The sequence below is a fragment of the Capra hircus genome, chromosome 11 (genome assembly GCF_001704415.2).
Source record: "Capra hircus breed San Clemente chromosome 11, ASM170441v1, whole genome shotgun sequence".
NCBI classification, from domain to species: domain Eukaryota; kingdom Metazoa; phylum Chordata; class Mammalia; order Artiodactyla; family Bovidae; genus Capra; species Capra hircus.
In genome coordinates, this window is record NC_030818.1 from 46,966,791 (window position 1) to 46,993,515 (window position 26,725).

The window sequence follows — 26,725 nt, forward strand, 5'->3', positions numbered from 1 at the left end:
TCACTCAGTCATGTCCGACTCTTCGCAACCCCACGGACTGGAGCCTACCAGGCTCCTCCATTCACGGGATTTTCTAGGCAAAAGTACTGGAGTGCGGTGCCATCTCCTTCTCCATCTGGGTCCCTGAGCCCCCTCCATTAAACCACAGGGAACATCCTGGAAATTAACAACCTCCCCACTTGTGACCTCAGCCAGGATTAATATCTAAAGTCCCAGGAGAAGAGGTAGTATGGCTGACTGACTTACCTCCTAGACTTGATCAGATATCCTGAGCGCATGAACAAGCAACAGTCACAAAAAAGGAGGCAGAAAAACCCGGCAGCCTCTCTTACCTCTGGGTGTCGGTCCAGGTCACTGAGAGTTAAGCCATACTGCAGGATGAGCTGACGGGCCTGTGGAGAACAGGAAAAAGTACCTGTAATCATCATCTCTGAGCGAGCATGAGGAGCCTCAGAAGCCACTTGGATCTAAGGGTCAGACACTCAGTACCACCAAGGCCCCTCCCAAATCCAACCTGTACCACCAAGAGATAGGGATCCAGCCCCGAGAATGGCAAACGTTGGTCCATTACAGGAACTGGAAGAAAGCAAATAGCAACTACTGAACACTCTGCTCCAGCACTAGACAGAGTCCTTCCTCTGTGACCTGTTACTTAAGATGATTTCATGGCCTCCGAAAGCTCTGGTAATACACTACAGTTGCTGTTTTACTCTCTGAGTTGTGTCTGACTCGGTGCAACTCCATGGACTGTAGCCCACCAGGTTCCTCTGACCATGAGATGGATTCTCCAGGCAAGAATACTGGAGTGGGTTACCATCCCCTTCTCTAGAGGATCTTCCTGACCCAGGGATCAGACCTGAGTCTCCTGCATCGGCAGGCAGTCTTTACTGCTGAGCCACCAGGGAAGCCCAGTACAGTACAGCAGGTAGCCCTCATCTGTGGTTTCAGTTACCTATGGGCAACCTCGATCCAAAAATCTTACATGTAACGTTCCAGAAATCACAAGTTTTAAACTGCACACCATTCTGAGTATACCACGATGAGATCTCTGCTACCTACTCCATCTGGTCCAGGATGTGAATCATCCTTTTCTTCAGCACACCCCACCTGTTAGTCACTTAACAGCCATCTCAGCTATCAGCCTGATGTCACAGTGTCACAGTGCTTGTGTTCAACAGACCCTTCCCGCACTTCATACAGGCATTCCTCGGTTTACTGTGCTTTGCTACCAGCCGAAGGCCGTGGCCACCCTGCCTCCAGGGAGCCTAAGGCTGCAATTTCTCCAACAGCATTTGCTCACTTTGCGTGTCACATTTTGGAAGTTCTCACAGTATCTCAAACTTTTTCATTATCATTACATTTGTTAGGGTAGCCTGTGACCAGTGAGCTTTCACGTTACTGCTGTTACTGCTTTGGCATTTTTTCAGCAATATTTTTTAACTAAGTTATGTCCATTGCTTTCTTAGACATAATGCTACTGCACACTTACTAGAATATAATGGAGTGTAGACATAACTTCTATATGCACTGGGAAATTCAAGTAGCTCACTCTGTATCATACTCTATTATGGTGGAATGGAACCAAACCTGGAATGTCTCCAAGGTAAAGCTCAAAAGCACAATACTGATGCTGGCAATTCAGATACACCAAAGACAAGCCATAAAATGCTTTCTTTCTTTTTTTTTTTTTCCATAAAATGCTTTCTTAAGGGCAACAGTAAAAGTTGTTAACTTAGTAAGGAAAGGAAAAAAAATTATAAGCTAAGGATGCTAAGATCTAAAACTGTAAGAACAAATCTGCCATCCTTGAAGCTGCAAAGAAGGAAAAAGAAATCTGTGCCAGTTTCACTGTTGCAGCCCAAACTGCAAAAGTTATGACTACAGTGCATAAATGCCAAGTTAATATGGAAAAGGAATTAAATTTTACAATAACGTATTTTGAGAGAGAAACCATGATCACATAACTTTTATCAGTGTCTTGTTACAATTGTCCTGTTTTATTATTAGTTGTTGTTCTCTCTTAGCATGCCTAATTTACCAACTGAATGTCATCACAGGTATCTACGTATATGAAAAAATATAGTATACATCACATTCAGCTGTATCCACTGTTTCAGGCAGCCACTGGGGGTATAGGAATGTATTCTCCATGAATGAGGGGGCAGGAGAAAGGGGGGAAACTACCATTACTTTTTAAAATTTCCTAAGCTAAGAGCCTAAACATTACTTTTTAAAACTTCCTAAACTAAGATTTGGGGCTCCTAAATCACTGCAGATGGTGACTGCAGCCATGAATGTAAAAAGATGCTTGTTCCTTGGGAAAAAAGCTATGACAAACCTACACAGCATATTAAAAAGCACAGACATCACTTTGCTGACGAAGGTCCATCTATTCAAAGCTATGATTTTTCCAGTAGTCATGTATGGATTTGAGAGTTGAACCATAAAGAAAACGGAACTCCGAAGAATTGATGCTTTTGAACTGTGGTGTTGAAGACTCTTGAGAGTACCTTGGACTGCAAGGAAATCAAACCAGTCAATCCTAAAGGAAATCAGGCCTGAATATTCATTGGAAGGACCGGTGTTGATGCTCCAATACTTTGGCCACCTGATGTGAAGAACTGACTCACCGGAAAAGAACCTGATTATCGGAAAGATTGAATTTGAATCCTGGGTTTTTATTTGATCCTATGAAAGATTACTGCTTAATTTAAGTATTGTGAAGATGTTTAAAAGTCTCCCTACTTTTCACACAGACATAATGAAATAAGTACAATGAAATCATACTATGTCTAGGGTTCACTTCAAAATAACACAGGCAGAGGAGGAGAAGGGGACAACAGAGGATGAGACGGTTGGATGGCATCACTGACTCGATGGACATGAGTCTGAGCAAGCTCCAGGAGTTTGTGATAGACAGGGAAGCCTGGCATGCTGCATTCCATGGCGTCACAAAGAGCAGGACACGACTGAGCAACTGAACTGAAACTAAGAGCCAAATCTACAGAACATAAGTTTTTTTTTAAAATAATGTTGTAAAAAAAAATGACAGAAGATGATCACTATAAATTGATACACAGTGACAATTTCCAGGCCACACTGTTGAATAAAAATAAGCAAGAGAAGAGGACGTAAAGGCAGCACACCAGAATGACTGCCAGTGAGGAGCGCGGCAAACGGAAAGAACAGACCGGGAAAAAATCAGGATGTTTGTGGCCAAGTCTGGAGAAGGCAACGGCAACTCACTCCAATACTCTCACCTGGAAAATCCCACGGATGAAGGAGCCTGGTGGGCTGCAGTCCATGGGGTCGCTAAGAGTCAGACAGGACTGAGCAACGTCACTTTCACTTTTCACTTTCATGCAATGGAGAAGGAAATGGCAACTCACTCCAGTGTTCTTGCCTGGAGAATCCCAGGGACAGGGGAGCCTGGTGGGCTGCCGTCTATGGGGTCGCACAGAGTCAGACATGACTGAAGCGACTTAGCAGCAGCAGTGGCCAAGTCAGCACCACTGACTATATGCTTACACTATATGGAGCAACCAAAGCATGGAAACCTTTTTACCAAAAGCCATGTCTAGAAAATATCTTCTGCCTAAAGTCAAAACCACCTGAGATTAAGAATGAGATGGTCTTGGTTCTAATCTTAAATAAACCAGTCACATGACCCCTAGCAAGTTTTCTCACCTATAAAAAGATGAGGATAGATAATGACCAATGTCAATCTTCAAATCCTAAGACTTAACAATAAAACACAAACACCCTGGACTTTGAAATATATGGGACCTATCTGGATCCTGATTCAAACAAACTGTAGAAAAATATTTTTAAAGGATAAGACAATAGAGGACATTTGAATCCTAGACTTTACCTTATCCTATGAAAGATTACTGCTTAATTTTTTAAGTATTGTGGAGATGTTTTAAAGACTCCCTATTTTTCAGAGAGACATAATGAAATACATACAATGAAACCATACTATGTCTGGGATTCACTTCAAAATAACATAGGTAGAGGAGAATAGGATACAGATGAAACAAGACTGGCCATGAATTGATCACTGTGGAAACCAGGCGATGGGTACACAGAAGTTCATTGCATTATTCAGTATCCTTTTTGAAGTTTGAAATTTTCCATAATAAAAAGGTAAAATAAAATGCTGAGTGAATCAAGTTCAAAAGAAAAAAACTCATGATTCTGAAAGAGAAATACATAATGAAGGGAGAAAACAACAAGGAAAAAGGTACTGCTGGTTCATTTCTCAGTTCCTAGGTTTCTCCCAACGTGATATTGGAGAAACGATACTAATCACAGACCCTTAGGCTATAAAAACATTTGGAAGATGAGCCCCCAAAGCCCCCCACACACTGTGGTATTCATGCCTTTGGGGAATCCCTGCCCATGACGTCCCAAGATTGTCCTGTGTTATCAACTACACACAGCAGAGGTGATGGCAAGCCCCAGCTGAGATCAGTTTATAAAAAAGAAAGGGCGTGCTCCCACAAGATTCCTCCCTCCCTTCCTCCACTCACCCTCGCGCACACACACACCAGGAAAACCTGCTGCCAAGCCCTGAAGACACTGAGAGCCCTGGGGACAAGGCCCACTTCACAGCCTGTGAAGAAGTAAGGCCACAACACCCACTTGACAGAGCATGGAAGCAGGTCCTTCAAGCAGAGCTAAGGTGCCTGCAGCCCTGTGCAACATTCAGCTGCGGCCTCATCGGACTCAAGGCCAGAACACCCAGCTCAACCACTCCAGGTTCCTGACCCCTGGCAACTATGAGCTTACAAATCTTTGTTGTTCTAAGCTGCTAAGTTTCGGGGTAATTTATTCCAGCGACAGATATCTAATACAGATGCTGCTGGAATAACGATATGAACTGAATGTAGCTCAGTGTGATATTCTATCACAAATAAAACTGTGTTATATATACTACTGGTGCTCAGCTCCTCAGTTGTATCCAACTCTTGCGACCCTATAGGCTGCAGCCTGCCAGGCTCCTCTGTCCATGTCCATTTTTCAGGCAAGAATACTGGGCTGGGTTGCCATTTCCTCCTCCAGGGCATCTTCTCAACCCAGGGATCGAACCTGTGTCTCCTGCATCTCCTGCACTGGCAGGAGGATTCTTTACCACTGAGCCACCTGGGAAGCCCATTATATAGACTATGACCCCTGTTAAGTGTATACTTTGGGTTGGCCAAAAAGTTCGTTCAGGTTCCTCCGTATGATGTAAATCTGAACAAACTTTTCGGCCAACCCACTAGTTAGAAACGATACTAAACTACATTCAAATCTATTACAGAAAAACCGATGGAAGGAAACAATTCTATCATGATTCCTATGGGGGAAAGAAATCTGTATAAAGTATATCATTTTCATTTAACCCGAAGCTTAAAAACTGCCTGCACCACTTGCCAGTGTTATTGTTTCATGAGGATGTTCTATTTGTCCATCTAGATGGTAATCAGAGCATGTGAGAGCACCTTTTATATATACTTTTCACCAGCAGTTAGGATTAGCTGAGCCAACAGTTGAGTAAGTAACTACTGTGAGTTCATTCGAAAAGGAGTTACCTAGTACAAACTCTGGAGGAGGCAATGGCACCCCACTTCAGTACTCTTGCCTGGAGAATCCCATGGATGGAGGAGCCTGGTAGGCTGCAGTCCATGGGGTCGCTAAGAGTCAGATACGACTGAGCATCTTCACTTTCACTTTTCACTTTCATGCACTGGAGAAGGAAATGGCAACCCACTCCAGTGTTCTTGCCTGGAGAATCCCAGGGACGGGGAGCCTGGTGGGCTGCCATCTATGGGGTCGCACAGAGATGGACACGACTGAAACGACTTAGCAGTAGCAGCAGCAGTACAAACTCCTGCTTGGAAAAAAATGATGAGACTTCCCCGGCGGTTCTGTGGCTAGGACTCCATGCCCCCAACGCAGGGAAGCCGGGGTTCGACCCCTGGTTGAGGAACTAGATTCCACATGCCTCTTCACCACTGCCACCAGCTGCCTGAGTCAATGCCTGTCCGGAGTCTGCATGTGAAAGGAGCCCAGCAGGTAAGTTCTGCCTGTGTTACGTGGCTGGGAGGCCAACTGCTTTCCCTTTAAACAGTCTGAATCCCCAGTCACAACGTGAAGGGCCCTGTACAATGACCTCAAGGATCCCACTCAGGAGGGACCCTTCAGGGCTGCTTCCATCAGCAGGTCCTCCAACCCTCCCTTCTCCCCATATCTCACTGGATTCCCCAGCAAGGCCTCTGTGCACAACCCTGCACACGGACAGAAGCATCATCATGAGTGGCATAAACTCCTTCCTCCCTGGGTGTAATGCACTGTACTGTGCTCCCCCCCAAAAAAATATATTGGGGCTTCCCTAGTGGCTCAGTGGTAAAGAATCCGTCTGCCAATGCAGGAGACACAGGCTCAATTCCTGGGCCAGGAAATCCCACATGCTGTGGAGCAACTAAGCCCACCCTCCACAACTATGGAGCCTGAGCTCTAGAGCCCAGGGGCTGCAGCTATTGAACCCATGCACCCTAGAGGCCATGCTCCACAACAATAAAAGCCACTGTAGTGAGAAGCCCCATGTCAGAATCAGAGAGTAGCTCCCGCTCTCCGAAACTAGAGAGGAGGCCCATGTAGCAACAAAGACTCAGCACAGCCAAAAATAAAAAATTTTTTTTAAAGGAAAGATATACTGGAGTCCTAAATCCCAGTACTTCTGGCTGTGACTTTCCTTGGTGATTGGGCTTTTACAGAGGTAATCAAGTCAGAATGAAGTCATGAGCGTGAGCCCTAATCCAACACAAGTGGTGTCCTTAGAAGAGGAATTTGTACACACAGGGAGAGGCCCACAGGTAGAATGCCACGTGAACATGAAGACTGAGAGTGAGGACACACACCACAAAGCCAAGTAATGCCAAAGACTGCTAGGAAACCACCAGAAGTTAGGAGAAAGACAGCATAGTTTCTCCTTCACAGCCTCTAAAGGAATCAACATCTAGCCTCCAGAACCTAGAGACAATGAATTTCTGTTTTTCAAGCTGCTCCATCTGTGGTTCCTTGTCACAGCAACCCTGAGAAACCAATGCTGTTAATTCAACACCACAGCCCTACTGTGGGAATATGGACCCATGGCTGGCTCAGCCACAGGTGCTCAACTGAGATTAGTATCTGCTGACATCATATACTACAGGCTCACATGCCGAGGGGCTCCTGAGAGTGTAATGAAACAACTTCTGGCTGTCTCTTCTAGCTCTTAAAAGTGCAGGGAGCAGGAAAGCTAATGATTATACTTCTGGGAAAAAAGACAGGAAGCAACGCCTTCTCAATGCAGTTCCACAGCTGGTGCCTGCAATGCCTCATGTGATCAAGGACAGCGGCATGTGGCAGGCAAGCATTCCTGTTTTTCATCAGTTTACAATAAAACCTGAAAACTTTGCATCTTCCCTTCTATCACCTAAGAGGGAGACTAAAGGCCATTGTGAATAAACGCTTTTTTTGCTTAGACCAGATATAGCTTTTAAATACTATTTTTATTTTCCTCTCACCAAATCTTTTAACTTTGAAGCGAAAATCTACAAAAATCCTTTAAGTCCCTAGGGGTTTACTTGTTTAAAAGATAGAGCATAAAATATTTTGGCTTCCTTTCAGTCATTTCAGGAGACTACAGCTGGACAAACGTAACACAAAATAAGTTTGAATTTGAGGGAGAGAAAAAAACAAACCTCTGAACAAGTTTATTTTTTAAAGTCCTATGAACTGTGAATGACTCTTCCAACCAATCAACTGGAACTGGCTGTCATTTTCCAGTCTTGCTATTAATTACCATCATAACACACAGGTGCGCTGGGAGGACGTTATCTGAAAAACACAGATCAAACTTCCTTCCTACTAAAGAAGTTTAATTGGAACTTCTTGAACATGAACACCTGTATTTAGCTCAGCTCTTTCCCCAAACCTCTCTAAATTTATGATAAAGGAATTTCTCTTAACGGCATAAACCAAAAAGAGGAGAAAACAGCAACCAGTTTTTTAAAGTTAGACCACTGATGGACAATGATAAGTGACAGAAATGAGGGAGAGAAATCCTAAACCCGTACTGGAGAAAGCTAAGAAGCAACCTCCCAAAAGGTTCCAGGACTCAGCAACACTGAACTTCAGACACAACAGTGGGAGCGATAAGGGAAAGCTGGTTGCAAGGCTATTTGAAAACCTGTTATAACTTTTCATCTTTCTCCACTTCTTCCAAAGTAGCATGTTTATTCCCTGGAGAAGGCCAAATCAGCAGGGCTCGGGACTGGGCTGCCAGGCAGAGCTGAAGATGGGGTACTCCATCAGTGAGCTTTTGCTGTGGAGCAGCTACCCCAAGATTAAGAGGCTTAAAAGAGCAAACTGTTATTAATTCTCATGATTCCATGGACAGACTGAAAAGTCTCTAGTATGACCTCACTCACATGCCTCTTACCCTCCAGGGGAGTTAGCTGAGGCCTATTCACAAGGCAACAAGAAAGATTTCAGAAGCAAAAAGGCCAAGCCCCCAAAGCAAAAGTACTTTTCAACCCACTGATGACATGTTCCATTGGCAAAACAAGTAATATGATCAAGCCCAGAGTCAAAGACACACTGCAAAATGTAGCAGGTACTTCTTTTCCATCCAGCACAAGAACAACACTGAAAATGGGAGAAATCAGAAGCAGGTTTATGTCTTGAATAACGACAGATGTCTTCTCACCCTCTTCTCCTATTTGGTTCCCAGGACATGGCAGCTATGCATACCCCTCCTAAAAGGGCACTGGGCAGTCTACTCTGGGAAACCTGACCAGTCAAAGGAAAGAAAAATGATCTGACTCCAGAAGATCCCCCCCAAGATAAGGGCTTGGCAGACAAGCCAAGAGCAAGGACTACCCTCACCGTGAGAGCTGCTTTCCAATCAGCTTCTTAGTCTACTAGTGTTCAAAACAAGCAGACAGCTGAAGAACACCAGAACTAAAAAAAGAAAAGACCAAGCATTCTAACAATATCTGTGTTGGTTGTGACTTGACTACATCAGTCAAAACTCAGAATTACATGCTAAAAAAGGGTAAGTTTTTTTTTTTTTTTTTTTTGACCACACCACATGGCATGTGAGCTCTGAGTTCCCCAACCAGGGATCAAACTTGTGCTTCCTGAAGTAATAAGTGTGGATTCTTAATCTTAACCACTGGACAATCAGGGAAGTACCAGAAAAAGAGTAAATTGTACTGTCTGTAAATTATACTTCCAACAAACTGTAAACAACAACAACAACAACAACAAATTCTGAGGAAAGATAAGAGGGAGAAGAGACATTAGAACAAAAACGAAAGCATTAATAGCCTCAGGGAGCTTAGAGAAGAAACTGGAAAATTTGAATAAAACAAACAAACAAAAACTACTCAGAGAACAACAAAAAGAGTTCTTACATGAAATTAAGCACATGAAAGCAAAGAAAGCTCAATAGAAAGGTTAGAAAAAGATAAAGCCAAAAAGACAAAAGGACAAAACAGGCCATGAGCACCAAGGACTTAACAAGGGTCCCAAAAGAAAGATCAGAGAAAACAGAAAAGAAAATCAAAGGAGTAACAGGGAAAAAGAAAAGACCCCCAAACTGAAGATGGTCAATTTGTAGATGACATGTCCCAGCAAGCGCCCAGCACAGTGGACAAAAATAAACCCACACCAAAGTGAAATTTCAAAACACTGGAGATAAAGATAATATAACGGTGTAAGAGTTCAGAGAGAATGAAAAATAGACTTCATACAAAGGATCAAGAATCAATGGCACCAAGCTCCTCAATAGCAAATTGAAAGCCAGCAGACAGACAGAACCAAGAACTAAGAAATGATTTAGCACAGATTTCTATACCCAAATACCTGAGTTCCAGAGAGGCTAGAATAAAGACATTTTCAGACATCCAAAGTGCCGACAAGTTGGCACCCCATGCACTTAGGTAGCTCTCTGAAGCTGCAGTCCCCAACATTTTTGGCACCAGGATGGGTTTCATGGAAGATGGTTTTCCCACAGGGGTGGGGAGGTGGTTTGGGGATTATTCAAGCACATTACATTTACTCTGCATTTTGATTACAATGTGGGTAAACCTCAGTGGCTCAGAGGTTAAAGCATCTGCCCACAATGCGGGAGACCTGGGTTTGATCCCTGGGTCGGGAAGATCCCCTGGAGAAGGAAATGGCAACCCACTCCAGTATTCTTGCCTGGAGAATCCCATGGACAGAGGAACCTGGTGGGCTAGAGTCCACGGGGTCGCAAAGAGTCAGACACGACTAAGCGACTTAACTTTCACTTTCTAACTTTTGATTACAACCTGATATATAATGAAATAATTAGACAACTCACCATAATCCCACCACTGATCTGAGAGGAGGTGGAGCTCAGGTGTAATGAAGCAATGGGGAGCGGCTATAAATAGAGATGAAGCTTCCCCAGTTAGTCCACGGCCCAGGTGTTGGGGACCCCTGACATGAAAGACGTGTTTCACTAAAGTTGGAGGAAACAAAACTAAAGGATATGGGGGAGTAGTGAGGAGGAACAAGACCAAGGGACTGGATGATCCAAAACGAGACAGAACAGGTAAGTTCCTGAGCAGGAAGGGAGACACCTCCAAATCCACAGCAAAGTACAGCTGCTAGCAACCAGAGACCCGGGCAAGAAGACGAAAGTCAAAGAGCAGAATATCCACCGGCCAGACAGGTGAGACTTTCCATGGAGCTAAGAGTTTGAGGCTGAATTAGTAAGAAGTATGTAGATAACCTGGCAAATGGAAAAAAAAAAAGGCAATTTACTTAACTTTCGGAAAAACAAAACAATGGGCAGGTAAGGAAGCGTAACCACAGCACACTGCACAGCCCAGCTGTAGTCTGGACATCGCCTTTCTGTAAGCACTCAGTAAGCCTCGCCACAACATGACTGTCCTGAAGACTGCGAGAAGAGTGTCTGAACTGTGGGAACAAGGAGGGAAGAGATAATCAAATGCTCATCTTCCTTTCACCCATTCAGTGTAGAATTATTACCTAAAGTTGAAAAAAAATGTAAATAGCAAGAAATGTATGTAGTTTCCAGATTCTGGAGCAAACATCCAATGAACTAAAATAGTTTTAAAAGTATGTCCACCTATGGGACTTCCCTGGCAGTCCAGCGGCTAAGACTATGAGCTCCCAATGCAGGGAGTCTGGATTCGATCCATGGTCAGAGAACTAGATCCTGCATGCCACAAAGATCCCGCATGCCGTAATGAAGATCAAGGATCCCGAATGCCACAACTAAAACCCAGAAGAACCAAATAAATGACGATTAAGAAAAAAAGTTTGTCTGTCTAAAGAGCAAGAAAGTGGTGGTTGGAGTGGGGGGCTGGGGGGACGGGGAGAGAATTAAGGGAGTGTTTTGCTTTTTAATTAAAAAAAAAACTGGAATTATTTGACTCTTCAATCTACATGTATGTATAACTGTGGGGTTCCCCGATAGTTCAGATGGTTCAGAATCTGCCTGCAATGCAGGAGACCCAGGTTCGATCCCTGGGTTGGGAAGATCCCCTGGAGAAGGAAATGGCAACCCACTCCAGTATTCTTGCCTGGAGAACCCATGGACAGAGGAGCCTGGCAGGCCACAGTCCATGGGGTCACAAAGAGTTGGACATGACTGAGCAACTAATGTCATATACAACTTAAAAATGAACACCAGTATCAAATAACTTATTAAATAAGAAAAATGCTAGGTGATCCATTCATTTGGCAAAATGACACACAAGATTTTTCAAAAGACCAAGGCAACCCCTCACAACCCTTCTGACTTAAGAGTATCTCCTCAGGACAGCCAGATTTCAAAAGCAAGATAGGCCAGGTAAAACCACTTCCTTCCCAACCCAACATAAGAATTATGGTACTGTCTTTAGTACCCTTGGTGCCCACCCAGCTGGTCAGAGTCTCCAAGAGATATAACTTTAAGGAAGCTCTGGCAGGACACACTATCCTAACTTCCTATCCTGTCTCCTCCTCCATTCCCCACTGACAGGCAGGGGCACACATCTGACTTAGAAGGAAACTTTCTTTAGGAAGGAAGGAAACTAAACTTTTGTTTAGTCGCTCAGTCATGTCCAACTTCACAACTCTGTGGACTGTAACCCACCAGGCTGCTTCGTCCATGGGACTCTCCAGGCAAGAATACCAGAGTTGGTAGCCATTCCCTTTTCCAGCGGATCTTCCTGACCCAGGGATCAAACCAAGTCTCCCCCGTTGGCAAATGGGTTCTTTACCACTAAGCCACAATGGAAGCCCAAAAGGATACCGTCCTCTCCCTTCAGCTCTGTCCCTTCACCAGAGCTACCTGCAGTGCTGAGCCTCCAGGACTGAGGGTTTCTTTAATCAAGTCCACAATGTCACAGGAGCACCAATCGCCAGCAATGCCAGCCTTTAACCCCAGCTCACAGTACCTCCTCCATGAATTCAATGAGAGATGATAGACACAACCTCCCCACAACGGCCAGGTGAGGGAAAGGGCTCTATCTGGACACCTCCTTCCCCTCCCTTCCTGAAGTCTATTCTTCCCGTATCTTTCCCTACATTTAATTGGCTGTTGCTTTCCTTCACCAGCCCTACTATTTTATGGTCAAACAGCATTAGACATGGACTCAAAATACTATCCCTGTATTACTAACACATCAGTTAATGCTCTGTAGCCCGTTTTTTCACCTATAAATGCAGATAATACTTCTTGAGGATGCAGACCATGTGCTTATCTCTATATACTCCACAATATACTAAAGATATGCTAAAATATTCAGAGTAAATAAAGGAGCACCTCTAAAACCATGCTTCTGAGGAGCAATCTCCCATCAATAGACTAGCCTCCTGCTCCTGGCTCTTCACCCAGAACCACCCTGGTGCACAACCCAGAGCCAGACCCCCTCGTCCTCAGCGACCTGGAAGATTCAGTGACAACTGCCAAGATGAAGAAGGGAAAGCAGGACATACCTGGAAGGAGGTGGGAATGCAGACGAGGTTCAGATTCTCTTGTCTCACTCTTTCAGCTGTGAAGACAAAAGCCAGGTGGGTGGTTTTTCGCTCTCCTCAATTTATCTTGTCATTCGCACACTTGCTCAAAGCCAACAGAAAAGGTCTAATCCCCACCACTGACAGGTCCCTTTCACTCCACGTCCCCACCCTTGGTGAAAAGTTGGTGAACAGATTCCGCATGTCACCAGACAAGGACAAAAAAATGCCTAAAGAGGTTAAGTACTATTCACGGAGAGAAACATCAGTGTTTGCTAGTATGTGTTTGGCATTATTCAAAGAACTTTGTACAGATGAACTCTTTTAATCCAGGAACCCAAAGGTAACTTACAATTATTATTTCCACTTTACAGATGAGGAAACAGGTGCAGAGAGACAAAAATAACTGGTAAGCAACTAACAACCAACAGAACTAAGATCTGATCCCAGGCAGTCTAGTGCCACAGTCTTAACTACTTCCCTATATTGCCTTTTACAGAGAAAAGCTAGAATCTGACTTCTGCATTTAGTAAAAAATATAATAATTTATAGAACCCAGAGGGCAGTTAAAAGAGGGTTTATTTATTCACTTAAAATTTGCACCTTTCCAGAAAGTTTGATTTAAACAAAGAAAAGTCTTAGGAATTCCCTGGTGGTCCAGTGGTTAAGACCTGGTGCTTTCACTGATGGGGCCCAGGATTCAGTCCCTAGTTGGGGAACTAAGATCCCACAAGCCATGTGGTAAGGCCAAAAACCAAAAAATCTCAAGGGATGCAGACAAAGAATGCCTCCTCTCATTTCAGTAAACAAAGGATGTCATCAAGTCATGAGTCACTGTACCCACCCTAGGCAGTGAACTCTGAGAGGATTCAGGATGGAGAAAAACAGGACACTGGCCCCAGATTAAGGTGCACATAAAAGGAGTAATTTCATTAAGCCCAGACTCTTGCTTCTTCCCATACACAGGAAAGCACTGAATTTATTAACTTGTGATGTCTGGTTTTTCCTCAATTAGCAGCAATCTTTTGATGTTCGACTACTGGAGTTTTGTGTTGTTGTTTTTGCAAAAACTCCTACATGCCCTGGCTTCTCAACAATCCCTCAGAGCTATCTGAAAAGCTGTATCCCAGACTGAAGTCCTCAGTAATGCCCCAAATAAAACATAATTCTTGGGGAATTCCCTGGCAGTGCATCCAGAGGTTAGTACTCTGCAATATCATTGCAGGGAAAAGCGTTCAGTCCTCTTCAGGGAACTAAGATCCTGCAAGTCATGTGATGCGACCAAAAAAAAAAAATCATAATGCTCAATTTTTAGGTTGGGCTTCTTTTTTCCAGTCAACAGGGGAAAACTGTCTTATTAAAAATATCAAATCTCTTCAGTCACTGAATATGCACCTAGGGAGGTTTAGATGGCACTATTACAAAATCTACAGCAATCCCAGTGCCCTAAAAGCCCTCCACGCGCACACAGTGCTGAGGCACAAGGGTGTACCACACTGAGGCCCTGTTAGGCTAATGAGAAGGCTTCCAGAAGCCAGCATGCCTGCACCACAATCATTCCTTCAAGACAGAGCGTTCCTGGGCTTTGTCCCCTGAGCGCAGCCCCTTGGCACTGGACAGAGGAGAGCAGCATTCAGGAAAGCCTCTCCTCTGGGCTCTGTTCTCACAAACAAGAGCAGGGCCGTCAAACCTGTTGAGCAGCCACCGAGGTTGACAGTTCCTGAGCCTTTCCTGAGCCCAGAGACACCCAAATCTAAATGAAGTCAGCACCTGTAGAGCCAGCCACCAACCGCAAGGTCACAGCCACGCCACGGTCACAAAGAGGACACGCATGGGCCGGCCTCGACTTGCGTGCCTGAGGGACCTCCAGCTTCAAAGGGTTTGCCTGCCTCAGGATCCATGAGGCCAGACCCAGACACACACACACACACAACAACCTACCACCACCCACCACCCACCACCACCACCCACCACCCACCACCACCCCCACCACCCCACCACCACCACCCACCCCCCCCCCCCCCCCCACCACCACCCACCACCACCACCACCACCCCACCACCACCACCACCACCACACCACCACCACCACCACACCACCACCACCACCACCACCACCACCACCACCACCACCACCACCCACCACCACCACCACCACCCACCACCACCACCACCCACCACACCACCCCACCACCACCCACCACCACCCCACCACCCACCACCACCCACCCCCACCACCCACCACCACCCACCACCCCACCACCCCACCACCACCACCCCACCACCACCCACCCACCACCACCACCACCACACCAATGATGATGATGAAGGTTCCATGGAGAAGACACACAACAGAGACACAGAGAAACATACCTCACCTTGAGTCAGCTCCTCAGCTCCTCACCTGCAGCTCAGCAGAGCAAAGAAAGCCAGGGTAACCCCCAGAGTTGGGTGACGGGGCCCAAGAATAGCACTTAGAGGAAGACAGAAACACTCACCTGACTGCAGACTCCACATGGCTGGCACCAAGCTGGGCACATGCCCAGCCAGTGCCCACTTCCTACTTCTCCTCTATATCCCCTCCCCCACCGTCCTGCGTGAAACATCAGTTGGCCCCAAGAACATACCTATTCGCTGCACAGCGTGGACAATTGTAGAACCACTTCCGATTCCCAGCACTTGGTTATTCTGCAAAGATAAAAAAAGAAGAGGGAAACTTTATTAATACTGTATTTCACTCCCTCTCCAGCGCCCTTCTAGAGCTATAAAATTATAAGGAATAGCAATTCACTGACATGGGCACAAAGCAGGTACTGTGCCCACAGAAATATAATCACTGAACCTCAAAGCTGGACTTTGTTCTGGTGCCCAGTGGCAACTTATCAGCAGAGCCCTCCTCCTTCCATCCTTCACAATGCCACTACCAATTCCTCCTCTTCAAAGATAAACTGAGGCAGATTAAAACTTTAAGATTTTGTTTCAGCAAAAATCAACTCAAATTGGGCAGGATTCAACCTAGCAAACAGAAAGGATGTCTAAGAAGCTGTATAAAATAAAAGACTTTTATAGCAGGAAGGGAGCAGGAAATAAAGAAGCTACTTTGGGCTCAAAGGAAGTTGGTTACTGTAAGGTGAAGTCCCTGTAGGATGGCAGGGGTCTCCCAGGCAGATGGCCTCACTAGTGCTGATCAGGTGATCCTTGATTGGCTGGGCTAAGATTCCATTTCTGGGGGAGCCAAAAGCGTAATTAAGTATCAGTTTGGTGATGTAGGGCTTGGCATAAGCAACTCCCTTTGGGGCCTGTTGTCTTGTTTTTAACATTCCTCATATTCTACCACACAGAAACGGCCTGCAGATGAACACTGGAGGATTTTTGGCCAACTCCAAAGAGAGGAATCGGAAAGACCCTAGGGAAAAACAGCCTAGCTGTACTAATAGCAGAAAACAGAGGTTTCTGACTTTAGTGACTTTTCATATATGTTCCCACATTGTAGATGTCAAGTTTTAACATCCACAGGCAGGGGGCTGACCACAGTCTCCTTCAAGTTGGTGGCATCACAGCAAACCTCAGAGACACACCAAGTCTACCATCCAGAGCTCCAACCAAAGCCAACAGAAGAGAGCAGTCTGAAGCAACCTTGAATATCAAATCACATCAAGGGATCCTCATTTGGCACAAGTCTGCTTCAGAGAATATGGGGAGAGGGGGAAAGCTGAGCTGGGAACATGAGAAACAGTCTTCATCTGGTGGCCATATAGGAAACCATTCCGTGAGTACAAAGGAGGAGAACCAGGCATCACACTACTGAGCCTGTCATTGTAAGAAAGGGGGAAGGGACCTGAGGGCAGAGCAGGGGCCCAGCCGAGGTCAGTTAGACCACAGACGGCAAAAAGTGGCCAGGGCACTAACAGGAACTGATGTGGAGCTTGGTTCCTAAGCAACTTCCTGGGTGTAATCTCTTCCCTGTTTAGGGCAGAACAGCTACAGGCCAAAGCAGCAGCTATCATCTACTAAGCACCTGCGAAGATTTACAAATGTTGATAAAGGTTGAATCTCACAACAATCCCTTGTGACCTCAAAGCCCTTCAGAAGTAATTCAACACCCCAAGGGAAAATAGATGGGGAAAGAGTGGAAACAGTGGCAGACTTTATTTTGGGGGGCTCCAAAATCACTGCAGATGGTGACCGCAGCCATGAAATTAAAAGACACTTGATCCTTGGAAGAAAAGCTATGATCAACCTAGACAGCATATTAAAAAGCAGAGACATTACTTTGCCAACAAAGGTCTGTCTAGTCAAGGCTATGGCTTTTCCAGTAGTCGTGTATGGATTTGAGAGTTGGACTATAAAGAAAGCTGAGTGCTGAAGAATTGATGCTTTTGAACTGTGGTATTGGAGAAAACTCTTGAGAGTCCCTTGGACTGCAAGGAGATCCAACCAGTCCATTCTAAAGGAAATCAGTCCTGAATATTCATTGGAAGCACTGATGTTGAAGCTGAAATTCCAATACTTTGGCCACCTGATGTGAAGAACTAACTCATTTGAAAAGACCCTGATGCTGGAAAAGATTGAAGGTGGGAAGAGAAGGGGACGACAGAGGATGAGGCGGTTGGATGACATCACAACTCAGTGGACATGAGTTTGAGGGAACTCCCAAGAGTTGGTGATGGACAGGGAGGCCTGGCGTGCTGCAGTCCATGGAGTCGCAAAGACTGACATGCAAAGACTGTCGCTTGGACATGACTGAGCGACTGGACTGAACTGAACTGACTGAAGCGAAAATTAAGACTTAGAAATGAGCAAGAGACTATTAGACTCTTACAAGGAAATGCTGGAATCTGCAGGCATTATCTGATCCTACAGGGGAGTGCGCCCCTGCAAATTCTTGCCCATTGAAAAGCAAATTGTTTTGTGAAATCCAACTAATTATCCTACAGCTCTTGTTCGGTAGATGACAAGTCCGACTCTTTGTGACCTCATGAACTACAGCATGTCAGGCTTCCCTGTCCTTCACTATTTCCCAGAGTTTGCTCAAACTCCCATCCATTAAGTCAGTGATGCCATCCAACCAACTCATCCTCTGTTGCCCCCTTCTCCTGCCCTCAATCTTTCCTAGCATCGGGGTCTTTTCCAATGAGTCAGCTCTTTGAATCAGGTGGCCAAAGGATTGGAGCTTCAGCATCAGTCCTTCCAATGACTCTTCAGGGTTGATTTCCTTTAGGATTGACTGGTTTGATCCCCTGCTATCCAAGGGACTCTCAAGAGTCTTCTCCAGATTTAGCAGAGTTCTTGTAAATTTATTTAAACATTCCCTGACTGTATATAATTGTGTGGTTCTTTGGGTTTTCCTGTGAACAGTTTGGGTTTCCCAGGTGGTGCTAGTGATAAAGAACCCACTTGCCAATGCAGGAGATGTAAAAGACATGGGTTCAATCCCTGGATCGGAAAGATCCTCTGGAGAAGGCCACAGCAACCCACTCCAGTATTCTTGCCTGGAGAATCCCACGGACAGAAGAGCCTGGTGGGCTACAGTCCAGAGGGTCGCACAGCGTCAGACATGACTGAAGAGACTTAGCATGTGAACAGGTTACAGCATCTTTTCCAGTTCCCTCAATTCAATGAGTCAAATTGGAAAAAAAAAAAAAACACTCTGATAATGCTATATCTGTATTAAATATCATGATTTTACCTTTAAAAAGAAAGTCATTTTTTGACAATGTTAATTACTCCCCTACACACCCTCACCTTGAATAAGCAACTACAGGAAGTTCAATTTGCTGAAACATTTCAATTAAAATTTTTTAAGAGTTCCAGCAACTGATTAACAATGAACTCATTTGGCAAGGGGCAGGGGGCCCCTTTGTAGGAGGAAGAAAGGTCCTGGAGGCCCCTCGGGACAAACTCCCCATGGGACAAATGCCACAGGAACCTCCAGGGCAAACCCGTGGACCCCACTGCTGATACAGTCCTTCTCAAAGTGAGAGGACAACTCTAGCAAGAAAAGACTGGAAAGTATGAGAGGTGGAGGGATTTACAAAAAAAAGAATAAATCAAACGCTAATGTCCCTGCTTCTAACTGAGCCTCTCCTACCTACACAGGGCTCTGCCCATCAACCAGTGTTCCTGATGATGGAAGTCACTTTCACTGGCTCAAAGGTTACCAAATAACATCAAGAGGCCTTAAATGGAGCTCGTGTTAGGTCAGGAATCTACCCATGGTGGTGTCCCACGAAGGTAACGCATCCACCAGCTGCTCAGCTACCTGGGCAAACCTCAACAGCAAGGTCTTCAAGACCAGAAAACGCTACACTACCACACAAAATAGATGAACATCAGAAAAATGTAAAAATCTTCAAGTAACGAGGGTGCTTCCTTAACCAGGGTGCTTCCCTGATGGTACAGCGGCTAAAGAATCTGCCTGCAAATGCAGGAGACACAGGACACGCTGGTTCAATCCCTGGGTTGGGAAGATCGCCTGGAGGAGGAAATGGTAACCCCCTCCAGTATTCTTGCCTAAAAAATCCCAAGGACAGAGGAGCCTGGTGGGCTACAGTTCATGGAGTCGCAAAGTGTCGGACATGACTGAGTGACTAGGCATTCATGCGTACTCCCAGCAAACTAAGCAAACAAGGAAATACCTTGACTGACTAGGCAGGCTCCGCATGACCATCACACCTGACATGAAGCTGAGAGCTCCAGCTACACAGTAACTCAACTGCCAGATTCCTCATTTCCCCAGTCTCCTGTCATCCAGCAGGCAGGGAGCACACAGATGAACTTGGGTGAGTCACACAAGCTCTGTGCAAAGCTCCTCCCTTGGCTCTTTTTTGGTAAAGGCCAAGAATTGCGCAGACCTGCCAGACCCAAAGCTCTTCAGCCCTGTGGTCTTGCTGCCCTGGAATCCAATGACTGGCCAGGAATCAGTGTTAACAGCCAAAGCTACACAGAGGTAGCCCAACAGTAGCCAGGCAGGCTCCACCGGAGGAGCAGGCCCCTCCTAATGGCAACACTAAATCACAGGTCATATGTGCAATATCACAACTTGGCTCACCATGTCCAGTGGGGTAACCTCTTCTGTTGACCTACTGGAACCACTGTCCACCAACTTCTTCAAGCTCAGCCAGCCAAAAAGCAAAAGCCAGGCTCCAAAGAGAACAAAGGAGGTTATAGACCTTCAGGAGAACGTGGCCCTGCGTGGTTCGTGCTGCACCAGCAGACCTGAGTCAAGGGTGGCTACCTAAGCCCTTCAGTAGAGAACTCTCCAAAATTTCGATTCGCCCAGGAATGGAAGTAGTCGCTACACTGGAGCACCAAGGGCCTCGGGAAGGGAAACCCTAACACTCCAGTGATTCACCCGACAACCTCCATATGTGTATCCACACTCCACACAACTCATCAGACATTTCGCAGGCAGGTCCCACTGAGACCAATGCCAAACGAAAATCAAGTTTACTACCTTCCAAAAGTTTACCCTTCATGGGATTGGGATACGCACATAACTAGACCATAAAACGTAAAGCACCTAAGAGGTATGGAGGACTACAGAATTTAAGGGAAGAATTCCTCCCCCTACAAGGCTAGGGAAAAACTGAAAGAAGAATGGCCTTTGAACCAAACCCTGGAGGACAGGGTTTTAACAGGCAAGAGCAGAAGACAAGAAAGAGCATTCTAGGTAGAGGGTAGTGACATGAAAACACAGCCACGCCAGCTGTCTGTCCCTTCGGATGTTCTGGTCCCTGGGAGAGAGAAGAGCAGAGAAGGAAACAAGTCTGTGGGCTTAAGGACAAGAATCAGAGCCTCCTATCCTTGTATCCCCTCCACCTGGCTCACTACTGGCTTGTAACAGATGTCATACAGAGGTTAGGATGAGGCTAAGAGCTTCAAGCTCAACATTCAGAAAACGAAGATCATGGCATCCAGTCCCATCACTTCATGGGAAATAGATGGGGAAACAGTGGAAACAGTTGCTGATTTTACTTTGGGGGGCTCCAAAATCACTGCAGATGGTGACTGCAGCCATGAAATTAAAAGATGCTTACTCCTTGGAAGAAAAATTATGACCAACCTAGAGAGTATATTCAAAAGCAGAGACGTTACTTTGCTGACTAAGGTCTGTCTAGTCAAAGCTATGGTTTTTCCAGTAGTCATGTATGGATGTGAGAGTTGGACTGTGAAGAAGGCTGAGCGCCAAAGAATTGATGCTTTTGAACTGTGGTGTTGGAGAAGACTCCTGAGAGTCCCTTGGACTGCAAGGAGATCCAACCAGTCCATTCTGAAGGAGATCAACCCTGGGATTTCTTTGGAAGGAATGATGCTAAAGCTGAAACTCCAATACTTTGGCCACCTCATGCGAAGAGTTGACTCATTGGAAAAGACTCTGATGCTGGGAGGGAGTGGGAGCAGGAGGAGAAGGGGACGACTGAGGATGAGATGGCTGGATGGCATCACTGACTCGATGAACTTGAGTCTGAGTGAACTCCGGGAGATGGTGATGGACAGGGAGGCCTGGCGTGCTGCGATTCATGGGGTCGCAAAGAGTCGGACACGACTGAGCGACTGAACTGAACTGAACTGAAGAGCAGAAGGGCACTTCAGCAGATGACAATGCATCACTTGGCTGGTCAGAAGAGACAGGGAAAACCTAAACAGGCAAAGCTGGTCCACAGGAAGGGTCAGTTCTAAGAACATTCCAAAGGTGCAACCAATAGGACCTGGCACAGAAGCTACCTTGATAAACTTACACAAACTGAGTATAAAACTGAGCAGGCCCTTGTGCCCTGTTTGTTGTTTGTAGGAAACAGGCTTCATACAGCCTCCTTGACCTTCCCTGAGTTCCAAAGGACAGATACAAGCAGTCACCATTCAGGTAAGATAAGGAATGCAGAAGCAAGGGAGGAGCAGTCAAGAAACAAAGCCGTGAGGCAAGGGCCTGGTTCCTCCTCAAGGAATATACATGACAACAGTCTCTGAGTTCTTCCACAGGAACTAAGGCCCCAATCAAGTAGAAAGCTGCTAACCACCACAGTTACCTCACCATCAGCCAATCAGAAGGTCTACACACAGTGGAAGACTCTGACCCCCTTCCTAAATGATTAACTGCAATTAACGTCCCCTTTCACCTTAGTAAAGTAGGTTCTAGAAGTTGGCCTTCTCTCCAGGTTGCCAGCCTCCAGAACAAAGCAATTTTTTCTTTCCCAAGTTTTCTTTTGAAAGCAAACTTGTCTTTCAAGGGGTGAGCAGTCAAATCTGAGTTGGGTGACAAGGAAACAATTTCAAGACACAAAGTGCTAAGGGAAAATTTGGCCTTAGATGGAAAAAAAGGATAACCCTGGAGAGGGCTGCTAAACCTTGACAATCAGGTACAGGACTGTGATCAATAACCTTGTCTTGGAATTCAGTGATCTTGTTTGCAAAATATCCAGGATCAGCATCTTCTCCTCCCTTTAGCCACATCTCTGGCCTCCACACTAACTACCTGACACATAGCAGGCGCTCAACAAGTTCCCGCACAGGAATGAAATGAATGAATCAGTGGTAAAAAGTACAAAATACAGGACTTCGCTGGCGGCTCACTAATAAAGAATCCACCTGCCAATGCAGGGGACACAGGCTCCATCTCTGGTCCAGGAAGATCCCAGGAGAGCAACTAAGCCTGTCCGCCCCAGCTATTGAGCCTGTGCTCTAAAGTGCAACTACTGAAAACTGTGCCCTAGAGCCCATGCTCTGCAACAAGAGAACCCACTGCAATGAGAAGTCTGCACACTGCAACTAGAGAGTAGGCCCGGCTCACCACCAACTAGAAAAGCAGCTGGAGCAGTAGTGACCCTGCACAGCCAAAAATAAATAATAAATAAAATTATTTTAAAAAAAACATTCAAATAGTGTTGACATCTCAGGAAAGAAGTCTGCAAAGGCAAATAGTGTTAACTGAGACTGGGGTGAATGCCAAAAGGTCAATGGAGATCTCCCCAGGATGGTCTGGCAACTTCAGGCAACAGGTGGCTGGGGGCTCTGGCCTGAGGTGGGGGCTTGCAAATTTTTATTTAACCAAATACATAATAAAAAAAAAAACCACAATGGTCAGGAAGACATAATAGTAATAGGATAATAGGAAATCTAACATACAGGTCTTTTCTATTTGTATAGATTTTATTTGCCCATTACCATTCACTTTCTCGAGGCATTTAAAATTTCAGCCGATTGTCCCAATGTTGCAGCTGAGACATTAAATCCCAAAAGGAGAGCCAGATGACACATTCCACATTATCTCTGTGAATTCCCGTAGAAATTCCTATTGCTAACCAGACTATTACACCAGAACAGGGCAGCTATGTAACTAGGGGAAGGGCACTGGACCAGGAGTCACTGGGTTTGGGTCTGGGAGGATACTCGGTCATTCCTCCTACAGAACACGCTGAGCCACAGGTTACCACGCGGGCCGCTCCCACTTGGCCAGGCTGTAGGAGGATCTAACATCTATCCAGCAAAATAACTTCGTACACGAAAGCATTACCAAATGTAAAGAATAAAGAACCATTATGTGAGAAAAGAGAATCTGATACCACTTTCCAGAAAGCAGAAAACACTAAAAGCCAATGAAACCCAGGAAACTCCACCTAAGGGCAGAGATACTCCACTAGGCTCCCGGCTCCCAAAATTCTTACAATTAACATAATTGATTGTTGACAGCAAATCCAAAAGACTCCACCAAGAGGACCACACCCGCCACTTAGCCAACAAGTGGGGTCACGACCTCACTGACATTACATTAACGACCTCACAATAACAGCTAAACATCTCCACATCCCGACCTTAAAGAGGATCTCCAGACTTCAAGTGTCCACCCGAGCCCTGCCAAAAGGAGGAGGTTTAAAGTCTTTGGCTCCTTCTCCGCTTTCCTCCGGCAAGTACATTCAGGAGCCGGTGCGCGCCCAGCTAAGCACTTCCCTGGAGTTAAATTTCAAAACACTTTTCAAATCAGCTCCCCACCGACTTCCCTGGGCAGTGAAGCGAGGTGAACACTTCTCGGCAGTCCCAGTCTTTTATCTGTTGATAAGGAAGCCAGGCGCTAAGTCCCTCCTAACCCCACTCCGAACATCAGACACACCACCACGCTCCACTTGGCAAACTGTTATCTGGCCTGACAAGCAGTCGTTAGACAGCTGAACTTAAAGGTACTCGGCCCCGACCAATTCCATATTTCAAAGGCCTTGAAGGAGCAGGTCTCAAGGCAGGTCAAGTGCGTACTCTCTCCCCTCTCACGCAGCCCCCGCTCTGCCAGGAACTTGGCGCACCTGGCAGCGCTCAGAACCCGCAGCAAGAGCCCATACCGCCGAGCACCGGCGCCCAAGCCCTGAACTGCTCACCTTCACGTGGTTCTCCACGGCCGCGCGGCCAGCCAGCTTCTTGGCCTCCTCGGCCTTTGACATCGCGGACGGGCCCGGACAGACGGTGTTAGTCTCCCTGCCGCCGGTACTGGTGCTGCCAGCGCCGAACTGCGAGCGTCCCGACAACTGCACGTGGGAACCCGGAACGCTCCAGCTGTTCCCGCCTCCGCCAGAGGCCGCGCCCCCGGCCCGCCCGGGCAGCGGGGCCAGGACCCGCCCGTAGAGGGTGCTGAAGGGCCCGGGGCGCTGCATCCCTCCGCCTCGCTCCAGCCTCCGCCACGGTCCCGCCCCCCGGCTCCGCCGGAAGTCTTGAAGCCCACGTACAAGGTCCGCTTCCGCTGAGGCGCGGTACTTTCTGGGAAATGTAGTTCTAGGTCTTCAGTGACCGGAAGCCGCGCCCCAGCCTGGACTACCAGCCCCACAATGCTCCGCGACCGGGTGCGCAAATCAAAGACGAACTTTGTTGTGACGGCTCGTACAGAGCAAGCATCCCCGGATGGATCAAGGCTAGGGGGTTTTTTGTTTGCCCCCGTGTCTGAGATGGGCGTGTTGGATCTAATCCTGTTGGATTTTCTAGCCGTAAGAACGTGGCGGCGTACGAGGCTTTAGGGCAGTCGCTCTTATGGAAATGTCCTTTTGGGAGTGACTTCTCTAGACGGACTCCACGGGGAAGCGCACCTGCGGACAGCGGCTCACGCTTTAGTCCACATTTAGACCTCCTTCCACAGGAGCAGGGCTACAGATTTAGAACCTCCAGCCTTAGGTTTTGTTCTGCCCTGCGCAGCATTGGATGGCGCGGTTCCCTCCAGATGGAGCTTGGCTCGACGCCTATGTGTGACCTATAGAAATTATTGACTCAAAAAGGACTATCGTTGAACTAACAACTCTCTCTTTTCTTCCCTACCTATAAAGTGTCTTGCTGTGCTTGTCAACTGAAAAAAAGTACAATGTAAGAAAAGTGAGTTTCAGTTTTATTCTGGCAGCTTACTAGGTACTATAGCTGGGGAAATAACATTTCACCTCTGTGGAACTATTCCAAAAAGATAAGGGAGGAGCCAGTACTACATGTCTTTTTGGTCTTGGAAATGTAGTCAAGCGTTGGTGTTCAAGTAGCTCAACCACGTCGGGCTCTGCGACCCCATGAACTGCAGCCTGCCAGGATTTGCTATTCTTCACCATCTCCCAGAGTTTGCTTAAACTCATGTCTGTCCAGTCAGTGATGCCATCCAGTCATCTCCTCCTCTGTCCCCCTCCTCCTCCTGCCCTCGATCTTTCCCAGCATCAGGGTCATTTCCAATGAGTTGGCTCTTAACATTCAGGTGTCCAAAGTACTGGAGCTTCAGCTTCAGCATCGGTCCTGCCAATGAATATTCAGGGTTGATTTCCTTTGGGACGGACTGGTTTGATCTCCTTGCTGTCCAAGGGACTCTCAAGAGTCTTCTCCAGCACCATAGTTCAAAAGCATCAATTCTTCCACACTCAGCCTTCTTTATGGTCCAGCTCTCACATGTATATCTGACTACTGGAAAAACCATAGCTTTGACTATACAGATCTTTGTTGGCAAAGTGATGTCTCTGCTTTTTAATATGCTGTCTAGGTTTGTCATAGCTTTTCTTCGAAGGAGCAGGCACGGCTTGCTGCAGTCACCATCTGCAACGATTCTGGAGCCCAAGAAAATATCTGTCACTGTTTTCACTGCTTCTCCATCTGTTTGCCATGAAGTGATAGGACTGGATGTCATGATCTTAGTTTATTGAATGTTCAGTTTTAGAGGAAATCCAGTTTATTTAGGTAATTCTTCTTTTAAAAATGTAGATTTTTAAATGCTAACTGAATATTCAGATAAAATTTTTCTCTTTTTTTAGAATAAAGTCCATGAAATAAAGATATCACAAAGATAATGTTAATTGAACTTAAACGTTGTTCAAAGAAAGAGTCCTTAAATAGAATATGTAACTTCTGGTTTATCTAATAGAAATATTTTTAATATTAACCTTCAGAACATCTTTCCATAACCAAGCACAAATCAAATGGCTAAGACAAAGTCATTTTTTGAACAACAATTACTCTTGCTGCTTTAACACCTGTTCAAGAGTTCTGGTTTTGACAAATAATTTTCAAGTAAAACAGTTCTATGGACCAAAAGATACGCTGTTTTCCTATTTCTTTAACTCTGCAGTCTTTCCACCTTCCTTCTTCCCTTCCTCTACCTGATGTTCCCTTTATAGAGATATGTTGCTTAGAAAAGACCCCTACATGTCCAGAATCCCACCCTCCTTGGTTAACATGACTCAAGACGCTTATTCTGAGGG

General features: G+C 46.0%; 1 protein-coding gene across 1 annotated transcript in view; it reads right to left on the reverse strand.

The window, feature by feature from the left end:
- RPIA (ribose 5-phosphate isomerase A) overlaps positions 1 to 24,708 on the reverse strand; it is a 35,162-nt gene extending 10,454 nt beyond the window's left edge. The window contains exons 1-4 of the mRNA XM_005686690.3: positions 24,392 to 24,708; positions 15,653 to 15,713; positions 13,009 to 13,064; positions 333 to 392 (exon numbers count right to left, since the gene is read on the reverse strand). Coding sequence (XP_005686747.1) covers positions 333 to 392; positions 13,009 to 13,064; positions 15,653 to 15,713; positions 24,392 to 24,664 — 450 coding nt within the window. The 5' untranslated portion in view covers positions 24,665 to 24,708. The remainder of the gene's footprint in view (positions 1 to 332; positions 393 to 13,008; positions 13,065 to 15,652; positions 15,714 to 24,391) is intronic.